Genomic DNA, 24,356 nt, shown 5'->3' with positions numbered 1-24,356 from the left:
AATTTTTTAGTTTAACATAATTATAATTAACACCGTAAATAGCGATTCTTTCCCTTTTGTTTAAAAGGGTTGTCGTTAATCTTTTCCATACAAACAACAACTCTGGATGCTTAAGCTGTTACGTATTTTTTTTCTTTAAATTTTCCCTTATTATTGTTCCTATTTCATATAAAATAAGTACCTACATTGTAATGGTCGGCAATACATCAATTTTTTCCATTGTGAGTACTATCCTTTTTCTCAATATGATTTATACAGTTACCGAAATAAAATAGTAATAATATGATATGGGAAATAAAATAGTAACACTAGACAAGTCCAAAGTCTTCGATGAGACTTTTAAAATGTGATTGGTTTACGAAAAAATATCAAGGCCGTAAAACAAAATTAGAGTACATTTTTAACCAAGGGATGAAAGATCTCTCCTTTTCTCTTTGTTATAACTTTCTGGTGTCTATGTCTTGGAATATGGGGCTACAAGCCTCAAAATATAAAGGAAATGAAAAGGCTACGATGAAAAGAAACTTTTGAGAAGAAATTTTACAATATGAAGATTGCTCGGTAAGAATGTGTTGCAACAATCTATACGATATAAAAAAAAGTTTGATTGGCTTGAAAGTAGGGTTGTTTGGCATATATGCCCTTTGATGCATAATTTCAGGCCTTGCGCCTTCTCCCCAGGCCTTTTACCTTCCTTCGTATATAACCCATCTGCCGCCAGCCCCACACAAAAAGAAAATCATAAGGGGTCTCAAGCAAAATAAATTCTGATTACATACAATGATTCCAAAATAGCAATTTAATATGAACAAAATATTGCGAAAAGAAGGTAATCTATTTTCCTTCAATATTACGATAAAAGCTAAACTACTTTGTGTTTTTAGAAGTAAATTGAGAAGATATTTATTGGGCAAAGGATCACAGTTTTTATTTATTTATTTTTACTATTATTTTAACGACTAGTACATTGTTGTAGAATTTGCATTTTCCTATTTTATCCTATCCTATTTTCCTATCCTATTTTATTCTATTCTATTTTATTAAATTATTGCCTTATTTTAGTTCTGTTATTTTTTTCTTTGGTTAATTATTTGTTAAAAAATGTCAGAAGTCGTCCTGTCCCGACAGAAGCCGTCCCGTCGCAAGTGCTTTTTTTGCATAATTTTTGGGGCCTAGAAATAAATAGTTTAGTTGTTGTGTTTTTTGTTGGTAAAATATTGTACTTGACTTTTAAATATGTGGTATACCTTCTGGTAATATAAATTTTCCCAGCAGTAGAGTTTCTTTTCTTACGCATAAGCGTGTTTCTTATCTTTGCTACATTTTTCTGATTGGGTAATTTATCATTGTTTGAGGCTGATTTGCCAATAGGAAATGAAGTAAATCGACTGGAACAGGATTTCAAACGTAGTTTTAAAAGAATCTAGGTTTTATCAGACTTTATAAAATCGTATATTAGATTTCATCGGGAAAAAAAGCATTTTGTTTCCTCTCGGTCGCCTCTGCATTCCCATGATACTCTTCCCAATTTAATTATATCTTCTGTGAACCCCAGCTAAACACTCTGTCGAAACTTCATCAAATGAACTGAAATATTTATCAGGTTCTGAAACAGTATTGAACTTCAATGCACGAAATTATGAATAGGGAATGCAAAAGGTATCATGCTTGTAAAACCATACGTTAAGTTCGGACTGGATTCAGCTACTACGTGTTTTCGCTACGCCGTATAAACTTTCATACTAGCACACAGGGTCGTATCCAGGATCTTTTTTAGAGGGGAGAGGGGTAAAAAAAGCTTTAAAACCCATCAAAAACTTGTTTATATTCATGTTCGTTACGTTTTTACGTGTCGGACAAACATTTCAGAGAGGGATCAAACCCCTAACCCCCCCCTTCTGGATGCAACCTTGCAAGAACAACTTAAGACTTTACGTAATGTTATGTAATCTTGCGCAGCAAATTTTAACCATAACTTAGATAGTCCTGAAGTAGTGAAAAAGACAGGTTTTCTTAATAAAAATCAAGCAAAATTGAAGGGTTGTTGTCACGTTACTTAGGCTGTTTATTCTAAGATTTCTCTTAAGCCCAAATTGGTTAATCAGCACGGTGATAAAAACATGCATTTCTGCGTGCACTTGAAAAGGGTTAGAGCCAATAAAATCAGAATTAAAAATGGCAACATTTTTAACTCTGCAAAAAAAACAATTTAAAAAAACATTTTTAACTCTGCAACATTTTTAACTCTGCAAAGCACACACGCAAAAAAAAAAAAAAAAAAAAAAAAAAAAAAAAAAAAAACAAGAATAAGGAAAGAGACCCACCTTAGAAAAAATCATAACAAATGGTGTTTTTTAGTGTTAAAGACAGTTGAAGAGTATCAATTTGAAGTATCTGACTTTCCTTTTGTTTGTAGTTTTATTGGTCTCTTGTACAGTCTTCGCTTTGAGGGAAGAGGGATGGATTGAAACTAAAAGCCACATGAGTTTAAACATTGTGATCCTTATTTGTCATAATATATACAAAAAAATTATCAGCCTTTATGCTGAAGATTTGACAGTGGTGGGTGGTGTTGAAGAAGCCATACTCTAACTTTCATGTCTCAAGTCATACAGGTTAAAACTTATACCGGAATTCCGGGTGCAATACACCTACCTTCAGCTAAAATTTGGCGGTAAGGTGAGGGTCAGATAGTTCTGGTGGAGTACCGGAAAAGTCTTTTGGTTCAAAAGAAGTATTACATGACTATGTTACTGATAAGAGTTTAAGGAGATGGCCATTGTAAAGGAGATGGCCGTTGTAACTCGCAGACTCAAAAATTAAATAGTGAAATCTAAAAAGAAATCTAATCTAATCTACTTGTAATTTTACTTTACGTCAATTTATGCCATGTTATGGAAAAGTCAAAATCCGACAAATAGAATTCCCAGACGATTGATTAATAAATTTGAAAATAGATGAAAAAAAAAAAATCTATTTTTCTCGGGTGTTGGTTTCCTTATTCTTCCTCCACCATTATTTAATATTGTATACTGTAGGTTATATAGGATTCTAAATAGGATTCTAGAATGGAGGATCTTAAATGCCAATCTTGGGGGCTCGAAACCGGGGATGTTTCCTCCATATATCCTCTGTATGCAGGCAGGATGTCAGAGAAGTTATAAAAGTATTGTGTTCCCCATCTCCAAAATGCTTTCGGCTATTAACAAAAGTACCAGCAGCACACTAAGCCATTTTGATGCCTCTGAGAGGAAAAACCTTCTGATATTTAGGGAAATTTCGACACGTACTAAGCTTTAAAGTCACTATATAGGTAATTGCTCGGCGTCTTAAGATTTAAAACTACTCTTTACTTTTTAACTGAGAAAACAAGTTTATTCAAACGACAGCAAAGAACGAAGTTAAAAAATGACAAGAATATATATTATCCTGAACATAATGAGGATACTCTTCCTAATTCCCCCACTCTTTGCGCTAAGGTTTTACTGGTACTTAAGAGAAAGCCATCTATTTAACTGCAAGTTAAATTCTACTGATTGCAAAAACATTGAGATTGCGTGGAGATAGACGAGATAATGAGCTTATTTCAAGAAATTTCTGTCACAAGCACCGAAGGGCTAATTTTAAATTTCAGAATAATAAAAAAAACAGGAAAAGCAAAAAAGCAACGAAAACTAAAAATACTGGCAAAAGAATGCCAAAAACAAAATTGTCCGAATGAAAATCCATTCATTAGTCAGATAAGTTTCTTAGATAGTAATTAGATCAAAAGTAATTAAATTAAATTCTGCAGTCATAGTTTAATAAAACAATGTTATTTTTGCCCAAATAAAGACAGGAAGACTCTGTGACAGGTTTAAAGGAGTTACCTTTAAAAAAAAAGAAAAGGGGAAAAGAGAGAAAAAAAATAAAGAAAATATAGGATAAAAATACAGAAAATGATAAAGAACGCTAATACTCATTATTAAAAAGATTGTTCACGCTAAATATTTATAGTAGCATACCTTGTCTTCATCAATTATGTTTGGCTACCCAATTAAAAAATAAAAGATGTTTTTAAATTAGTGTAGGTGACATTAAAGTTTGAAATTAAGTGAAAAAGACTTTAAAGTAAGTCCTAAAGGATTGTTGTTATATATCAACGCAATGACTGGCGCATAGGTAAACTCCTCATCACCTGATACTTTGCCTTTTGCAGACTTCAGGCCTCATAAATTCATGATTTGATGTGGAGGTGGGCCGAAGTCCTGCAGTTTATGATTTAGTGTGGAAGAGGCCAGTCTTTTAAACGTGCTAGTTTTGGAAAATCATCCAAATTTATGGGTTGTGCTCAATTGTGCTTTAACGCTGACCTTGTGATTAAATTTCAAAATAAGACCTTAATCAAGTTCATTCTTGTTTCCATGCTTTTTTCTTATTTTCTTTGAAGAAAGCATTTCCGTAGACCACACTGCCTTTCCATGACGGCAAATAACAGTTCAATAGGAACAAATCCTTTTATTCGACAGAAACAACTGAAAAATCTCTGGATATTTCGGTCACATATACAGTAAAAAAAATTATATATAATGATTATATACTGGCATTTTCGAAGACCACACTGCCTTTCCATGACGTGCAAATACCAGTTCAACAGGAACAAAGCCTTTTATTGGACAGAAACAACCGAAAAATCTCTGGATATTTCGGTCACATGGACAGAGGCCGTCTTCAGCAGATAAACTAAAAAAAATCGTTTAAAAAACCTAAAAATGTTTTTAGTTTAGTTTTGGAAAATCCAGAGATTTTTGTTGTTGTTGTTTCGCTGTCAAATAAAGGGATTTATTTCTATTGAATTGTTATTTGTACATCTTTAAAGAAATGTTTGAATATGGTGTTCGTGCAAACGCAAACGTACCCGCAGTTTAAGAAAATTACTTATGACAGCTCAAAAGGGGAACTTCGTCACTACCCCTTCGTTAATTTAATATTGCTAGTTGAGAAATTCTCCTATTTTTAGTTTATTTTTTTAATCTCAGTTTTCTATCTGTATTTTGAATTTTGTTTTTCTGAGGCAGAATATTCTAAAACATTTTAATTATGTAACAAATATAATGTCTACATTCTTTCTAATATAAAATATGTTTTATAAGGTGGTACGTGAGCTAACTCGTCGCCACAGTCAGTTTCGAATACTAGCATTGAGTGCTACGCCTGGAACGGATTTTCCAACTTTGGAAGCTGTGCTTGGGAATTTGAGGATAGGGCACATAGAAGTAAGAACTGAAACTTCGCAGGATATTCTGCCTTATATTCATGGGCGTTCTGTTGAAAAAATTGTCGTCAAACTTGGAAAAGAAGTTGAAGAAGTAAAAAGACGCTTTATTAAGGTATAAAATACTCGTTTTTATTGGTTTAACTTGGTTGATTAATTAGTTAGTTTCAGTTCTTTAATTGATTGATTAATTAATTGATTTAATTGATTGATTGATTTTAATTAGTTTAAGACTTTAATTAATTGATTAATTAGTTTCAGTTCTTTACTTTTAGTTTATTATTAATTAATTTACATTTTACAATTTAAGTACTTGTCGTTACCTCTGGTGTGTACAAGTTCAATGAGATAAACAAGGCCGTATCCAGGGGGGGGGGGGTTACCGGGTTTGAACCCCCCCCCCAAATTTTTGACCGAGTCGAAAATTAATCTAAAAAATACCTGTAAAGACAAAACCTTACCAGAAAAAAAATATGCTCCCATACTAAATCCTATTGCATTTTGTGGGTTAACGGTTCTGATCAGCTTACGCAATTAGGTAACCATAGGTAACCCCATGTTCACCTGACCTTGCATAGTAAATTAGGGTTAATAATATGCCCTCTGATCAGCTTACGCAATTAGGTAACCCCATGTTCACCTGACCTTGCATAGGAAATTAGGATTAATGGGCGCTCGAGGTATGGTATAAGAGAGTGCAAGATTGTCAGTTCAGTTCAGTTCAATTTCGGATTTGGCTAAGAGAAAAGCGATTTTCAACATGAAGAGGAAGTGTGAAATTTCGTCGTTTTTCGCGCCCAAGCGGACCAGGGATGCTTCTGACAGTGGCATTAGCGGGACGTCTGCGGAGCATTCATCTACACCTGTGGATCTGAAGGGCACTGGAGCCATCGTTGAAGCTTCTGACTCACGCACACTGGAACCAACCACGATGAAACACGCACTTGCATCAACCCAGTCTTTGTCGTTATTTGCAAATGACATCGGTCGTTTTGTCAACAAATCATCCAGTCTCGATTCAAATTCTAAACTTCTTTTGCTGAAGAGCCCTTGGACTCCAGATATCTCCTAGATTTTTCGAGTATACGAAAAACAGAACCTGAAGATTCAGTTAACTTGGCTCGCTCGTTTCAGTTGGTTATCCTACTCTCCGTCTGAGGACGCTGCTTTTTGCAGATTTTGCGTTCTGTTCTCGTCAGAGACAGCTGGCAAAGGCTGCCACCAGCGCTTGGGGAATCTAGTCACCAAACCATTCAGGAACTGGAAGGATGCGATAGAGTGCTTCACTGCTCACCAAAAAGCACAGTTTCATAGAAACTGCATCGTATCGGCTGAAAACTTCATTTCTGTCTCGGAGAAAAGGCAGGATAACATCGTGCACCAACTAGACGCGGCGAGGAAAGCGCAGGTTCAAGAAAATCGCCAGAAGTTGCGACCAATTGTTGAGACGGTGATATTTTGTGGGTGGCAACAACTTGCACTTCGTGGTACCAACGAGTCCGGCCCCATTTCCGTCTCGGATCCAGAACCTTCTCACAATGATGGCAACTTCCGAGCACTACTGCGGCTGAGGACGAGACACGGTGACGATGTTCTGAAGAACCACCTTCTTTTTGCGGCCGGAAATGCCACATTTATTTCTCCCATCATCCAGAATGGTATTATCGCCACATCCGGGGAGTTTCTTCAGCAGTCTATTATGCAAAGAGTAAACACAAGTCCATGCTTTTCGGGGCTTGCCAATGAAACGGCGGACGTTTCGAATACCGAGCAGCTGTCTGTTTGCGTCCGCTGCACTTTCAAAGGGAACTTGCATGAGGACTTCCTTGGTTTTACCCCAGTTTCTGATTTGACTGGGCAAGGTCTGGTTTCATCAATCCTGCAATTTCTCGAAAGTCTTGGTCTTAATCTGAACAAGATGGTTGGTCAGGGATATGACGGTTGAGCAGCGATGAGTGGGCATCTTAGGGGTGTCCAGGCTGTTATACATGAAAATCATCTGAAGGCACTTTACGTCCATTGTAGTGCGCACAGTTTCAACTTGGTCAACTATTCTGTATGCTCTATTCTGGCGTTTAAGCATTTCTTCGGTGTCTTGTCACAAGTCTGCAGTTTTTACCATACTTCCCCACTCAGGACACAGGATTTAAAAGAGAAGATTAACGAAATACTACCGGATTCGAAGAAACATACTTTAACCAGACTCTGCGAAACAAGATGTGTGGAGCGCCACGATTCAGTCGTGCGTTTTCTTGAGCTTTAGCGACCATTCCTGCTATCCCTGGAAGCTCTTGAAGAGAAAGGAAATGCAGAAACTACGGCAAAAGCGGCGCAGTTGCTGGACACGATGAACCAGTCGCAATTTGTTGTGTGTCTCCATGTGGTCAAAGAGATTTTCTGCCTTACGCTTCCATTGTGCAAGACTTCAGTCAGTTGACTGTGATTTGGCAGATGCATGCAGGCACGTGGAAACTGTCCTTTCAAAAACAAAGGAAATGCGAGGAAATGCTGCTACTGCTTTCACGTCTATTTTCGACGAACCTCAGCGTTTTGCCAGTGACTTAAGGCTTGAGATGACTTGTGCGAGAATTAAACGTGGCCGGAATATAAGTACAGATGACCAAGGCATTCTCGATCAAAACGGAGTTTTACTCTTTAGTCCTTTCTTGGACCCCTTTACTTCCGATTTGTAACCACAATTCGCGCTTCATCAAAAACTGCAGTCAAATTTCACCGTCCTTTCTCCTGCCAAAATTGTTTCTCTCGATCTGAAGGCATTAAACCTGGAGTCATTGGTTGAATTGTATGGCGATATTCTTTCAGAGCCAGACTGTCTGAAGCAAGAAATTGAGCTATGGCGCATCAAGTGGGAGAATGTTCCGGTATCAGAGAGACCTACTTGTGCTGTGTCTTCGCTTCAGGCATGCGCCGCTACTTTTTTTCCAAATGTTTTTCTTTTTCTGGCTGTTCTTGCGACGTTACCTATTAGCATTGCTACTCCGGAAAGAAGTTTCTCAACGCTCAGAAGGCTCAAAACCTGGCTGAGAAATTCAACAGGAGTAGAACGATTGAGTGGCTCAGTCCTCCTCGTAGTCCATAGGGACGTTGACATCTGTCCAGACAAGGTCATCGACATTTTTGCAGGGAAGAAAAATCGTCGTCTGGATTTAGTTTTATCGATATTCGCTCTTACTTTTAGCTAAGAAAAAAAAAAAACTAAAAAATATATGGACTACTTCTAGCCTACTATTTGGCTTATTTTTGCGCAAAAAAAAAAGCTTTTAGTATTTAAATGTATGTAAATAATTGTCTTGTTTTTGCGTTACTAAAAAAAAAAAAAAAAAAAAAAAAAAAAAAAAAAAAATGCCCCTTATAGATACGAAAGTATGCCTTACTTTCGCTCTTACTTTTAGCTAAGAAAAAAAAAAAAACTAAAAAATATATGGACTACTTCTAGCCTACTATTTGGCTTCTTTTTGCGCAAAAAAAAAATAGCTTGTAGTATTTAACTGTATGTAAATACTTGTCTTGTTTTTGCGTTACTAAAAAAAAAAAAAAAAAAAAAAAAAAAAAAAAAAAAAAAATGCCCCTTATAGATACGAAAGTATGCCTTACTTTCGCTCTTACTTTTAGCTAAAAAAAAAAAAACTAAAAAATATATGGACAACTTCGAGCCTAATATTTGGCTTATTTTCGCAAAAAAACATACCTTGTAGTATTTAAATGTATTTAAATACTTGTATTGTTTTTGAGTTCCTTAAAAAAAAAAAAAAAAAAAAAAAAAAAAAAAAAAAAATGCCCCTTATTGTGGACGCGTCCTCGTTCGCAAGGGGCGTACTAACGGTCTTGGGCTAAATTAATGTTGCTCGAGGATGTTAGACAAAGTCCACGGGAAAAAATCGGGTAACCCCCCCCCCCCCCGAACAAAAATCCTGGATACGGCCCTGGAGATAAAGCTTGCTTGAGAATTTTTTTGTCCTTTTTCTATAAAACTTTTTCTATAAGACTTCCAATTTTAGTTTTAGGCAAATTTAAGTTTAAATTTATTTGAGTAAGCAATACAAATTATTTGAACAAATACGGTAAAGTCTGGGAGTATGGAAGCCGGTTAACAGAAAACTAGAATGGACGATTCTCTGTAAGCTCTTTGAAAGTTTAATGGCAACCCTGATCAAAGGGTTCCTTTCATTTGATTCTCCTGTTATGAGTAGTAAGGTTTCACGTAATTATGGAATAATCATTCAGGTCAGGTGTGTGCATTCTCGTCATTTCAATATTAATCTTGTCGAACTAATTTCGTGTGTGTTAGCGGGAGGGGGGGGACTTAGTTTCGAGTACATACACGTTTAAGATTAAATGATCTAACGTTGCCTCTAGTAAATAGTCGTTAGCCTTTAACGTTTAATGTATGAGCCGTTAGCCTTTGATGTATTAGTTTTTTTTTTCAGAGCCACTTCAAAGGTAAGGTTGGTCGCAGAGAATTCAATTTGGCCGTAGAGAACGTATTTGATTGGAAGTTGAATGTTCTAGTGTCTAATTTAAGAGTAAAAATTGATTAGAGGGTAACCAAACTCCCTCCCATGGCGTCCATTGAGCCTACCCCCATCTCTAACCTCCAAAGACATTAAAGTGATATTTGTGATATTTGAATGTTGGTCCACAACAGGAAAATCAACTTTTAGACTACTAAAGATATAATTTTATTCTTAACGTTAATTATTAATTTACGAAGAGTTGATAAAATTACACAACAAGAATTTTGGCGGAAAGAGCGGAAAGTTCATTTATGAGTTATACAATTCTGAAAATTTCAAGGAATTGACAATTCATTATTGTGGTACACGTTCGAAAAAAGAGTGGGTTTTAACTTTGAGCCAAAACGACCTATGTCCTGGTTCGATGCAATAAGAATTTCAATAACACAAGCATTTACAGCGTGTATTATTGATGGGGCAAAATCAGCCTTTCGCCTCTCCACTCCGACTTCCTGGATATCCCACCACTAACTTTCCAGCACAAAGGTAGGCAAATTGAGCCACGTTTGAACCAGAATCATGTAGGAATTTTTAATCTGTATGATTGGAGAATAAAACTTGGTCTGGGGTTCTCACTCACCCTCCTTTTGCTCCTCTGATTTAATACCTTTTTTTTTAACAGAAAGGTAGGCATGTTGCATCTTATTTGAACCAGAATCATGCAAGGGTATCCATCTTTATGACTGGCAAACCTTTGTGGGCCTGTATCTTCTACTCACCGCTCCCCCCAACCCCCAGTGCCAGTTATCTTAGCAACAGGTTTGGTGTGTGGCATTTTGTTTCAACTAGAATCACACAAGGCTAATTGATCAGTATTATTGAAGGACCAGTGTTGATTTGTGGCCACTTCAAGTTCTGCCTCTGTCTTCCTCCCACCGTTTCTCTTCGAAAAGCAGAGATATCGTACCTTGTTTTGACTTCGAATCATGTAGGAGTTTACAATCAATGCAATCTGGAGGCTCAAAATGACCCCTTGACCCCTTTAAAATTCTACTATCTCCTCCCTCCCCCTACTCTCTACCTGTCCGTTAAAATGAAGGCTTCTTGCATGTTGTTTCAATGGCAATTGCGTAATGATTTTGATTTTGTGGGATTGGGTAACTAAAGGATCATCCCCCCCCAACTTTTGGGTAGAAAGGTAGCCGAAGCTACCAAAAGACTATCACAAGCACAAAATCGATTTAAATTCGTTTCTAATGTATAGTAAGACAAAAAAAAAAAAAAAAAAAAAAAAAACTAGACCTTAACAACTAATAAAAAAAAATCCCATCTGCTTAAAATGATCAAAATAAAGATGAAAGAATATAGCAAAATACAAGACACAATAATAACGAGTCCAGAAATTGATAAAATCGGGATTAGGCAGTGAATGTAAAAAAAAAAAAAACATTTCCTTTATATAGGGAGAAAATTTCTTTTTGAACTTTCTGTGAAAATTTTTATTGGGGTAAAATGGGAATCTTACCTCTATGTAGATTAAATGATACTGAAGCACAACGAGAGAAGAGAGGCTTAGGAGTGGGGGGGGGGGTAGGGAAAACCTAATTTGTTCAGGGGAAATGGTGAGCACTATTGGTGGAATGTCGACTAATTTTCGTCCTCCTTTCCTCAGTGGAATCACATTGGCTCTGAGAAGACTGGAGATATCAAGGACTTTACCTTTATTAAAGATAAAGTCACTAGTAAAGTCAGTAGGAGATATAAGAGATTTTAGTGCTGTTCTTCTTGTGTTCTACAGTTCCTCGCATAAATGAGACTGAAATTCAGATTTGATATATTTTGCACTCTGTATGATTAGGGAGACAAAGTGGATCAATGAATATCTACCCCTCCCCCGCACACACACCAGCAGTAACAGCCCCATCCTCTCCCTGCTGTTTTTTGTAGGTTGGTTGCTATTTTGATTGAAAATCTTGTTTGAAAAGAAATCTCGCAACGATTTTTAGTATATGTTGTTGGATTCATAAAGAGCACTGATGGCCTCTCCGAAATCCCGACACCCCTGCTATTGTTGCTGTATAAAATTTTTTTCTATTTTTTTCAGTCAAAAGTTAGGGTGATTTTGCGAAAAAAATTCTTCAAGACATCATGTTTGCGGACCATTCTTTCGAAATTTGATTTTAAAGAGCTCAATTGGTCTGTAAAGAGCCTGTTTTGTAAAATATTTAATTATTTCGTCTTTGCGTTTCGTTTTACAGCTGATAGATTCAGTATAATAATGTATTTATAGTTCTATTTATCTCTTTTATTTTGTTTATTTCTGAACTTCTGATGCACGAATAGCGTATTTTTGCACTAAATAAATATTGCTATATTGTTACTACTACTACTACTACTAACAACTCATCGCAGCACCAAGCCGCCTGAGGCCAACACAGCTACGCACGCTCCTCCTCCACCCCAATCTATTCAAAGCCTCCCTTTTTACACCCGCCCACGAAGTTCCAATTTCCTTTAAATCTTTCTTTATGACGTCCTCCCACCCCAGACGGGGACGACCTGCTTTCCGTTTAGCCCTAGATGGTTGGCCGAAAAGAACAATCTTCGGCAATCTGTCATCCTTCATCCGCACAAAATGCCCTAACCACCTCAACCATTCTTTCATTATAACCTTAGAAAGCGGTATTGAACAACATTTTTTGTATAGCCTATTGTTTGAAATACGGTCAGTCAGCCGGGTACCCAGAACAATACTTAAGCAATTTCTCTGGAAAAAATGTAGCAAATCTTCATTCGCATTTCGGAGCGTCCATGCTTCAGAGCCATATTTGACCACTGTCATCACTGTAGCTTCTAAGATTCTACTCTTGGTTTGCAGACTTATCTTCCTATTCTTCCAGACTTTTTTTAACTGTGAAAAAACACCCTGAGCCTTGGCTATTCTACTTTTAACATCTTCACTGCTTCCACCATCTTTACTAATAATACTACCAAGGTAAGTGAAGCTGCAGACCTGATCAATCTTTTCATTACCCAACGTCACCTTTTCATCTTCTCTTATTCCTAGCCTTAGTGACTTAGTCTTCTTAACATTAATTTTCAAACCAATACTAGCACCCTGAACTCACATTATTGTTACATTGAAAATATAATAGTATTTTAGTTCATTAAACTCTATTTCTTGCATTGACCCAAGAACGTCCTTATGTGCCAAACAAAATGTAGGGTGTCCCCGATTGGGGCACCAAAAGGTCATAAGAAAGACTGTAAAGAGGGAAGCTTCGAATAGATTAGGATTGAGGAGGAGCGTTGGCAGTTCTATTGGCTTCAGTTGGTGCTACAGTGAGTTGCTAGTAGAAGAAGTAGTAGTTTGCAACTTGGCATCTTGTATGGAGCTATTGCACCCTTCTGATTTAGTATAAATTTAATGTTATTTGTTCTCAGCTTAAAAAAAAAAAAAAAAAATTAAAACCCTCTTATGGAAATCGATTTGATTTACTATTACTGTTTTTTAAAGCTCTTGTCACGTTTTTGATTTATTACTACTTTTTATTGTCTATTAGTGTTTCTCTTGAGGTATACATGCATCATTTGAATACATTGTTAATAATGAGTTTTTTATACATTATTAATAAGAAAAAAACTATTCCGTAAAAGAAGTTTTCAAAGAAAAGTAAAGAGCTACTAAAGCAAAGAAGAGTTGAAATTAAGTTAAAATAATGGTTTAAGTGCAAAATGACCATAAATCACTAACCTCTGTTCGTTTTGGGTTTTATTTATTGATTGATAGCGATTTATGATCGATTTACGCTTGGATATTTATTTGACTTTATTTATGCTCGTCTGTAATTTAATGTAGGTCTTTACTTTTCTTTGAAAAACTTTTTTGTTTTTTTGTTTATATTATTTTTTTTAACTGACATTGTTTTATTTATTGAATAACAAAAGAAATGTTTGTAAAACTTTTAAGGGTTCAAGATGCACATTCATTTATATTTTTTTCAGTAAAGTGTAAATTATGTTCTGGCCTTGGGAAGGCATAGGGGTTTTGAGCCCAACTTATCTTAATTTCTGCTCGTTTTGAGTCTGATCGGTTATTTATTATAAAACAATCAAGATGTGGATTGCTATTATATTTTGGGCAAAATTTCATATCGATTTTTAATAATATTCGTGCTATAGAGATTAGGATGGAATATTATTCAAATAAATGGATCGAAAATCTTCATAATGTTTAGGCCTCTAAAGGGCTGAAGCCATTATGATCCCCGTCATGTTACAACCCCATGCATAGACAAATGTCAATGAGCACTACCCCTCAACATGCCCTGAAAATTGTAATTTAATAACCTTAGCCATTCTTGAGATATTGCAGACATGCCCGTTTGACCACCTGAATGCACAATGCTTTTGATTTAGTTCAACATTCCGCTCAATATGCCCTGAAAGTTTCAATTAAAAAACGCTAAATCTTTGCTGAGATAGTGCAAGTACACTCTTTTGACAACCCGGATGAACATTCTTTCTTTTGAATTAGTGCAATATCTCCTTCACCATACCCTGAAAAATTTTAAACTTAATACCCTTAGCCGATCTTGAGAAATAGCATATACACCCTTTTGACAACCATGTGTGAACATAATGTCTTTTGATTTGGTCTTCGCATTCCCCTTAACTTTCTCTGAATGTTTTAGCTTAATGCTCTATTTTGTTCATGGAATATTGCATCTATGCCAATTCAGCAACCAGGATGTACTTAAACTCTTTTGGTTTAATTCAAGCATCATAGGAGTAGTAGTAGCAGTAACAGTAGAAGTACGAACCCTTGTAACAGTAGAGCCCGTGCCTCAGGGCAAGGATTTTAAGTTATGCCCTGGGGGCATATAAGAACGATGTTGGCACAAAGTATTATTTGTAATTTTTTCCTTTAGACCAGGGCCTTTCGTATCGAAGAAGTTTTCGTAGAAACTAGGAAAACGGTTCTCTCAATCGGAAATCGGAGGGGCATGTGCCCTTTTTAATAGTCAAAAGTTAATAGAGGGCAACTAACACCCCTTCCACGCCCACCATTTTCCGAAACACATCCAATCAAAATTTTGAGATAGTCATTTTGTTCAGCGTAGTTGATTTCCAGATAGAAAATATGCTTTTGAGGAGGTCATTCCCCCACAACCCTCAGGGCAAGGGTTTAAAGTTATGCCCTGGGGGCTTATAAGGTTTTTATAGAAAGTGTTGTCATAGAAATTTCAAAAAGGGCTCATTCGATGGGAAAATCAAAGGGCTAGTGCCCTTATTATTAGTCGAAATTAATTGGTGGGCAACTAACCCCCCCCCCCCTCACGCCCACCTTTTCCCCAAACATATCTAATCAAAATTTTGAGATAGCCATTTTATTCAATGTAGTTTTAAGTTTTGGAAATTAGGTCTTTGAGGATGACAACTGCCCCCATAGCCCTCTGGGCAAGGGTTGTAAGTTATGCCCTGGGGGCATATAAGTTTTTTATAGAATGCATTGTTGTAGAAACTTCAAAAAGGGCTCATTTGATTGGAAATTAAAATGGCTAGGGCCCTTTTTAATAGTCGAAAACGATTGGAAGGCATCTAACACGACTCCCGCGCCCACCATTTCCCCAAGCACATCCAATCAATACAAAATTTTGAGATAACCATTTTATTCTGCGCAGTTTAACTTTCAGGAAATTATACCTTTGAGCAGGACACTCCCCCCACAGTCTTCAAGGCAAGGGTTATAAGTTGTGCCCTGGGGGCATATAAGGTGTTTACTTAATGCTTTGTCCTAGAGAGAAAAAAAAGGGCTTATTTAATCTGAAATTCAAAGGGCTATTGCCCTTTTTAATAGTCGAAAGTGACCGGAGGGCAACTAACCCCCCTCTTACGCCCACCTTTTCCCCTAACACATCCAATCAAAATTTTTAGATAGCCATTTTATTCAATGTAGTTGAAAGTTTTGGAAATTAGGTCTTCAAGGATGACAACACCCCCCCCCCCCACAGACATCAGGGCATGGGTTGTAAATTATACCCTCGGAGTATATAAGGTTTTTATGGAAAGCGATGTTGTAAATAGTTCAAAAGGGCTCATTCAATTGGAAATTGACATAGCTTGTTCCCTTTTTAATAGTCGAAAGTGATTGAAGGGCAACTAACCCCCCTCTCACGCCCACCATTTTCCCAAAAACATCCAATCAAACTTTAGAGATATCCATTTTGTTAAACGTTGTTGAAAGTTCTGGAAATTAGGTCTTTTATGACGATAACCCCCTCAGAGCCCTCATTGCATGGGTTGTAAGTTATACCCTGGGGGCATATAAGGTTTATATAGAAAGTTGTTGTAGAAATTTCAAAAAGGGCTCATTTGATTAGAAATTGAAATTGCCCTTTTTAATAGTCGAAAGTGAGCGGAGAGTAATTAAACCCCTCTCACGCCCACCATTTCCCCAAAAACATTCAATCAAAGTTTAGAGATAGCCATTTTGTTCAACGTAGTTGAAAGTTCTGGAAATTCTGTATTTAAGGATGACAAACCCTCCAGAGCCCCCTGGGTAAAGGTTGTAAGTTATGCCCTGGGCGCATACAAAGTTTTTATAGATAGAGTTGTCGTAAAACCTTCAAAAGGCGCTCATTCAATTGGAAATCGAGAGGGCTAATGCCCTTTTATAGTAGAAAGTGATTGGAGGGTAACTAACCCCCCTCTCACGCCCACCATTCCTCCGAACACATCCAATCAAAATTTTCAGATAGCCATAATGTTCAGCATAGTAGAAAGTTCTGGAAATTAGGTCTTTGAGGATGACACCCCCGCCCAGCCCTCAGGGCAAGGATTGTAAGTTATGCCCTGGGGGCATATAAGGTTTTTATTGAAAGCGTTGTCGTAGGAACTTCAAAAGGGCTCATTCGATTGGAAACTAAAAGGTTTAGTGCCTTTTTTAATAGTTGAAAGTGATTGGAGAGTAACTAACGCCCCTCTCACCCCCACCATTTCCCCAAACACATCCGATCATAATTTTGAGATAGCCATTTTGTTTAACGTAGTTGAAATTTCTGGAAATTAGGTCTTAGAGGATGACAACCACCCTAACAACCCTTATTGTAAGGGTCGTAATTTATGCCCAGGGGGCATATAAGGTGTTTATCGAAAGTGTTGTCGTAGAAACTCAAAAAGGGCTCATTCAATTGGAAATCGAAAGGCCTAGTGCCCTTTTTAATAGTAGAAAGTGATTGGAAGTCTTGAAATTTTTGCAGTAAAGATTGATGTGGGTATAATGTATTATTTTTGTTGTTTTTATTGTTGTTTAGACCAGGGTGCTTCGTATCGAAGGAGTTGTCCTAGGAACTTCGAAAGGGGCTCATTCGATTGAAAATAGAAAGGGCTGTTGCCCTTTTAATACTTGAAAGTGATTGGAGGGCAACTGATCCCCCTCCCATGCCCTCCCCTCCCATTTGCCCAATATGTTTAAAAACTAAATGTTGCCTTAAGATTAAATCAAAATGCCCTGTGTTAATGCTAATTCCCAATAAGGCATCTCAGCAGTATCCCAAGAACGACTGAGGGTATTATGTTCAAACTTTCGGGGCTACTTCTGCTCTTAAAATTTAACCAAATCAAAACAGCGTAAGTGTATCCAAGCTATCAAAGAAAGTAAACAAATTTTTTTGCGAATGGTATCAAGTTTTCCATTTCAGGTCAACAAGAGGAGGTATGAAACTAAATTAAACACTACTATTTGTGTCCAGATTTTTAAAAGAGTTTATGTTGTTAAAAATTGCTGAAAATTATTCTCCAGCATTAAAATAGTAGGCCAAACTATAAAGTCCTAAAAAAATGAAAAGATTTAAAGTATTATTTTATTTTTCCCTGAAAAGACTATGTTAATATAAAACGAACTGAAATTAATTAAGAAAACTTTTTCTACAAAATAAGTTTTCAAAGAAAAGTAAAGAACTCCATTAAACAAAAATAAAATCAAATAATCTACCAAGCGGAAACTACCACAAATCAGCATCGATAAATAAATGAAACCCAAAACAAACAGAAATTACAATAAATAACCGAGTCAGACTCAAAACGAGCTGAAATTAACATAAGTTGGGCTGAAAACCCCTATGCCTTCCCAAGGCCAGAACATAATTTGCACTTTACTGAAAAAAATACAAATGAATATGCATTGTCAATTTAATATACGTACCCTGATATTTAGTAATCAAAATGTTAATATTATTTGATTTATTAAAGTTATAAAAGTAAAAACATTTCTTTAAGGATTGTGATTCGTAGAGCTACGAGGGCAGATTCTTAGGTGGCATACTTGGTTCCTAGGATGATTTTTAAGACTTTTTTTTGGACTTTTTCAATTTCGTCGTTGAGGTAGTCGATGTTATGCACTCGTAGTCCCCAAACGAGCATTACCAATCTCTCAAAGAAGTTGGAGGTGAATGACTTAGCTTTCAAGCTGAAATCTTATGGGATGTTTTTACTTGTTTCTAGTCTTGAACCTGCTTTTTTTAAAGTAAACATTAGTAAAAGTTTGAACAAAAAGAAAATGGAAAAACAAAGACAAATGTCCCCTTTCTTGGGAAAATGAGTTCTTCCCGAGGCTCGTAAATATGATGATTCTTAGGAATGTTTGAGCAAAGGAATGTTTTGACCATGAATGGCCATCAAAAAGTCCCTTGACAGGTCGTCAAGTCCCTTTTCTATAGAGCGGGAATCATTCCGAGCCCAGAAGATTTTGAAAATTGTTGGTTGCTACAAGTTAGGTTGTATATGAGCTTAATTATGATGATCAGATTTTATTCATTAATTTTTGCTACTGTTTTGTTTTTGACGGTCGTGCAGTTTCCTTATCCCTTGATTATCCGTTCACTAGGGGTACGGGTTGAGATCATGCACATACTACTTTCTTTTCAAGTTATAAGTTCTTTATGGCTTAAAGAAGACCCGTTATATTGTTATTAATAGATATTAAAGGAGCTTTCGATAATCCTTCTCATGCATCTGCTCTACATAAAGCTTACTAAAATGGGGTTTACCACATAACCTGGTTAATGTTTTTCGTTCGTGGTTTTCTGGCCTTGAAGTTTGTGTTGCCTCGGGATCTATAAATTCCGCTGACGAAGTAGCAGTTAGGAGGAGGATTAGACAGGGGGGGGGGGCGGCATATTATCGTCGTCTATTTTCAATTTGTGCCTAATAGATTGTTTTGCCTCATTAAAAACCTCTCTGATTTACTTAGCGGTTGAAAGTAGTTATTTGGTTTATGCTGATGACGTTATTTTACTTAGTCGGTCGAAGACTATGTTGATTGAAAATTTTAAGATTTTAGCAAATGAGTTGAAGAAAAAAGGTCTAGAAATTAACCTCGCGAAATGCCTGTATTTGTGATTAATAACCCTCTTGGGTCTCCTCCTCTCGATTGCGGTAATGATTGGATTTTCCATGCTTTGGCCTCGGTGATATACCTTGTTCGGTGATATACCTAGATGTCCTATATTCTTCTGGAAAAAGACTATCACCTCTTTTAATAATATGCCATCTGGAAATTAAGATAAGAAAGACGTTCGGTTCCCTTGTTCATCTGCGGGGCAATATGAGAAGGGATATATTAGCTATCAGTCGACGGTTCTACCCTTGATTAGCTTTCCTGCGGTGATTTTGAAAACTTTTCCATCTTCTACTTCATCTCAAATTAAAATTGCGCATTTTAGATATCTTAAATTTCTACTAGGTTTTCCGGTAAGTGCTCGTAACACTTCTTTAGAATATATGTATGGAATAAAGGACCCGCTTGATGTCATAAAGAGTAAGTGTGAGCTTTTAGTTCAAAAGGCTTGAAATTATCTTGAATATAGACATTTATTCCCGTTTTTTGAAAAACATCTAATATGTTAACCTATTGACGCGGATGGTCGTATTTGTCGGTAGTTCTGGTCGTGCGAATTGTAAGTTGTGTCTTTATATTTATTTTGAATGTACTCCTCATAGTATATCCTGAGGGAAAATAAAAGTATTATTATTATTATTTGATTCAACTTTTTTAACCTTTTACATAGTATTCATTACTGTGTAGTAATGATTTTGTTGTTGTCATTTCTAACTGCAGCACATTTCGATTGTCTTTTTGTAGGTTCTGGAAACCTTTAGCCGAAGTATCATGAAAAATAGATTGGTGTACGCCAAGGACCCTGGATCAATAACTAAATATATGGTACTTTTTTTTTATTTATTTATTTATTTTTTTACGTTTGTATTGAAAGGGCTTTATATACCTATATAATAGAAATCTTCAGTTTTGACTGGTCATATTCTTGTACTTGAAAATTGGGTAAGTGAATGAGTAAGTGCGACTGCTAGTGTGAATGTGAGCGAGTGAGTGAGTATGAATGAATAAGTGAGTGTGAGAGAGTGAGTGTTTGTGTGAGCCCCCCTGTGAGTGTGAAAGTTTATGTGACCGCTTCCTCCTAATGCAAAACAGTACTTATTCCATAATAAAACACATTCAAACAAAATAAATGAAACAAAATAATAATTTTTATTGTTACGCTAATTAATAATTTTCCAAATTTGGAGCTATCCATCAGAAGTAGCTTATATATGTAAATTGTCACTCAGAAAAATGTAAAAACGAATGCGTTATAGATGTTCAGTCTAAAATAACATAAGAAGAAATCAGTCAAAAATTCTGATTATTTTATAGAAATTAAAGTGACTCGAATGTCATCTGACTATATTAGAAAATGTGTATCGGGCAGATAGCTTGAAAGATCAAGAGTAATTCACAGGCTGTTAAGCAGTCAGTTTTTATGAAAAGAGAAAAAGGAGATTATAAAGTGCAAATAGGCTAGTCGTCAAAATATATAATCAGGCACAACTTACCAAATTTTAGCTTGAAAGATCAAGAGTAATTCACAGGCTGTTAAGCAGTCAGTTTTTATGAAAAGAGAAAAAGGAGATTATAAAGTGCAAATAGGCTAGTCGTCAAAATATATAATCAGGCACAACTTACCAAATTTTAGCTTGAAAGATCAAGAGTAATTCACAGGCTGTTAAGCAGTCAGTTTTTATGAAAAGAGAAAAAGGAGATTATAAAGTGCAAATAGGCTAGTCGTCAAAATATATAATCAGGCACAACTTACCAAATTTTAGAAATTAAAAATAAGATTAAAATGTTAAATATAACAAAATCATATCACAGGCATAATCACATGCAGATCATAAGCTGAAAAGAGGGAATGAAAAATAAAAAGCATGTGTAGGTTAGTAATAAAACTGAAGCTAAATTGAAAATAATTTAGAGGACAATCAGTTACATAGCCACAAGTATATGAATATGGTACGCAGTTGAAAATTTCGAATTACCAGGCCACAAATCAGCTCGAATTACCAGGCAACCGATAACAAATAAATCGGTATTTGTACATAATCACACTCTTTTGTAAATAGATAAAAAAGAAAGAAAAATGTATGACTTACCAAGCTTCACCCCAAGCCAGCAGCCAAATGGAGAACAAACTAAAATAAAACACCAAAACTAGGGAAGTGAAGCCGTGGGGAAACCCTACCAATAGAATGTGCCAGCGGGAAGACCATAACTGAATTGAAAAAAAAAATAAAATAAAATGATCGAAGGGTTAGTAAAAGAGTTTTTAAATGACCCCGCAGTGTACCAACAGAAAGACCAATATTATGACCCGACCCATGCACATTCCAAAGTTTGGTTATGCAGTGCCTGAGTGAGAACCTCGATATCTCACTGCACGCTCGGGGTTCAACATACTTAGAAGATCCCCTTGTTCCATAATCGTGCTCACATTGGTTAAATAGATCCATAGCATAGAAAATTTTCGGTTGAATTTTAGCAAAATACTTAACACAAAACATCAATCCATGAAAAGATAATAATAATACCACTGGTAATATATTAAGGAAAGAATATATACTTTTATTTGGCGATTTTGATGGTAGGGATATTGGGGAGGGGATGAAAGCTTTCGGGATATGCAGTGCTTTATTTTGCTGCTTTTGAAGTGGTTTTATATGGGTTTTAAATATACTCAGAAAAATCAGGAGACAATAACTTAGATAAAAATGGACTAGGGCAAAATATACCGATCTCATTGCATGAAAAGGTAGAATAAATTTCAAATACCGCAATATTCCAACTTTCCTTCCCAACTTCATCCGCAATTTAGCAATGTGTTCCTTCCAACTCATATTCTGAACAACTAGTACACCTAAATATCTCATAGTAGATACACGCTCTAAATAAGTATATTCATCAATGGGTAGTCTACTAAGTTCAGGTAAAGACTGGTCAGTACGAGAGAAAATCATGAACTTGGTTTTTGACATATTAACAGATAATTTATTTGCACTAAACCAAGTTTCTATCCTCTCGAAAGCTGCCAACATATTCTTCTTAAGCGACATTTCATCAGCACCGCTCACTGTACAGGCCGTATCATCAGCGAATAGTACATTTAGCCCGAGATCATCCAGCGCCCTGTTGATGTCGTTAACATAAATAAGAAAGAGTAGGGGTCCAAGTATAGACCCTTGAGGAACGCCGACTTGACCAGTGATACCAAGTAGTGAAGAGGTAGCATTTCCACCATCCACCAACTGACTGCGCCCAGTTAAATATGAGTCAATCGGAGAATTTGTAGGTCCATGTATACCATAATTTTCCAGTTTACGAAGCAAAATTGTATGACAAATAGTATCGAACGCTTTTTTTATATCTATAAATATAGTAGCCGGAATTTCTTTTTTATCCAAAGTGTCGTGTATAAACTGTGTGGGTGTCAGAATCGTATGTTCAGAGCTATGACCCTTCCTAAACCCAAACTGAAGGCCATTAAAACATCCCCTCTTATCAAAACACTTCACTATGCGGTTGTAAACACATCGTTCAATTACTTTTGCGAATGAAGATAGGATCGAGATTGGCCTGTAGTTTGTTGGATCTTTCACATCATCACCCTTATGCAGGGCTAAAACACGTGCAGACTTTAAGTAAGCTGGGAAACGTCCACTTGAAAAACATAAGTTGATAACATGAACCAAAAATTCTGTAACATCAGGCATTATCCGTTTTAAAAGGCTTGTCGACGAGCCATCCGTACCTTCCGACGACCCATTCTTCAGTTGGTATATAACTTGCAGTAATTCGTCCGCTGACACCGGCGTTAGGAAAAGAGAGCAATCCGATGGAGGCGACATGTAAGTAGAATATGCTGAATCGGGTAAACTTCGAGTTGGTGCCTCAAGCGATGTTACGTGACCAATATTTGCGAAGTGCTCATTTAGGACACCAACAACAATTTACTTTCCTTTAACAATTTTCTTGTCTTTTGGTGATAATATCTCTTCCAGAAGGTTTTTGATTTTCTTTTTCCCAAGGCATTCATTAATAATCAACCATGTCTTTTTTGGGGACCCTTAAGCATTTTGAAATTCATGAAGATAATATGACTGCTTCGCTTGTCGCACTAACTTTGTCAGACAATTTCTGTACTGCCGAAATTTGGCCTGATTTTCATGTGTAGGATCTACCATGAATTTCCTGAAGAGGTTATTTTTGGTATGGATAGAGGACAGAACAGTAGCTGTAATCCATGGTTTCTTTGGTTTAATATAACGCCTAGCTTGCCGGCTTGATAAAGGACATGCACAGGATCATAAAATGGTCAGAAGTATTATCAACTATAACGTTACAACCCAGTGTCTCGTAATTTGTGAAAATATTGTCAATTAACGAGGCTGACGAATCCTTGATTCTCTTCGGGACCCGGCATGTTGGAAGCAAACCCGCGGACCCAACATCATTAACTTACACTTTCTTTGGGTCATCAGCGAGCTAAGTTCATCGAACTTTTCTACAAATTGTTTAGCAGCCGAACTCGGCGGTCTATATAAGACGCAACACAATACTTTCGAAGGACTTAAATCTAGCTCAATAGCAAAAAATTCAAATGACATTTCTTCATAAAGGTAATCATAATCATTCACTTTTCTTACAGGCATACTATCATTTACAAAAAAGCCAACCCTCCTCTCTGTCTAAATATTCTATGTTTAAATAACGACTTATACCCATTTATATGAGCTAGCTCAGAAGAATGCTCATTTAAAAATGTTTCACATGCACCAAAAACATCAATCTTATGGTCGGGAAGCAATAGTGAAATGTTTTCTAAACTACTCATAAGTCCACAACAATTTAGAAATGCTGTTCTCAGACACTTTTTTGTTGGTTTACTCATAATCATTCCAAGAGAAAGGTATTTGTTCGTGGGTAAATTATTAATAAAATAATCATAAGTGTTTTCATCCTCTCTATCAGTGCATGAAAGAATCTGTGATAAATTCATGGGTCTCCCCTCCAACTCACTCAACCTATCGCGAGTTCCACCACAGCCAACACCATTCAAATTAGAAAAAAATTACTCACCCGTATTCTCCACTTGGCGGTGGGCCGGGGTGACGCAGTGGAAAAGAGTCATCGGCAGTACGTTCTTGTAAAATTTCTGCAACAAAAGATATACGGCAAGAAAACTGACCCAATTTTGATGAATTTAGGCCTAGGAGCTAAGAGATAGATGAGCAGG

At 36.4% G+C, this 24,356-nt stretch overlaps 1 protein-coding gene across 3 annotated transcripts in view; it reads left to right on the top strand.

Moving 5' to 3' along the window:
* The window catches only part of LOC148951858 (Fanconi anemia group M protein-like), a 125,728-nt gene that overhangs the window by 50,300 nt on the left and 51,072 nt on the right, over nucleotides 1-24,356 (top strand). For all 3 annotated transcript variants that reach the window (XM_089089366.1, XM_089089365.1, XM_089089367.1), the window contains 2 exons: nucleotides 5,133-5,369; nucleotides 19,874-19,954. In XM_089089366.1, coding sequence (XP_088945492.1) covers nucleotides 5,133-5,369; nucleotides 19,874-19,954 — 318 coding nt within the window. The remainder of the gene's footprint in view (nucleotides 1-5,132; nucleotides 5,370-19,873; nucleotides 19,955-24,356) is intronic.

This window comes from Artemia sp. Qi Xiang Cuo, chromosome 5 (genome assembly GCF_049724085.1).
Source record: "Artemia sp. Qi Xiang Cuo chromosome 5, ASM4972408v1, whole genome shotgun sequence".
NCBI classification, from domain to species: Eukaryota; Metazoa; Arthropoda; class Branchiopoda; order Anostraca; family Artemiidae; genus Artemia; species Artemia sp. Qi Xiang Cuo.
This window is presented reverse-complemented; position numbering and strand designations above follow the sequence as displayed.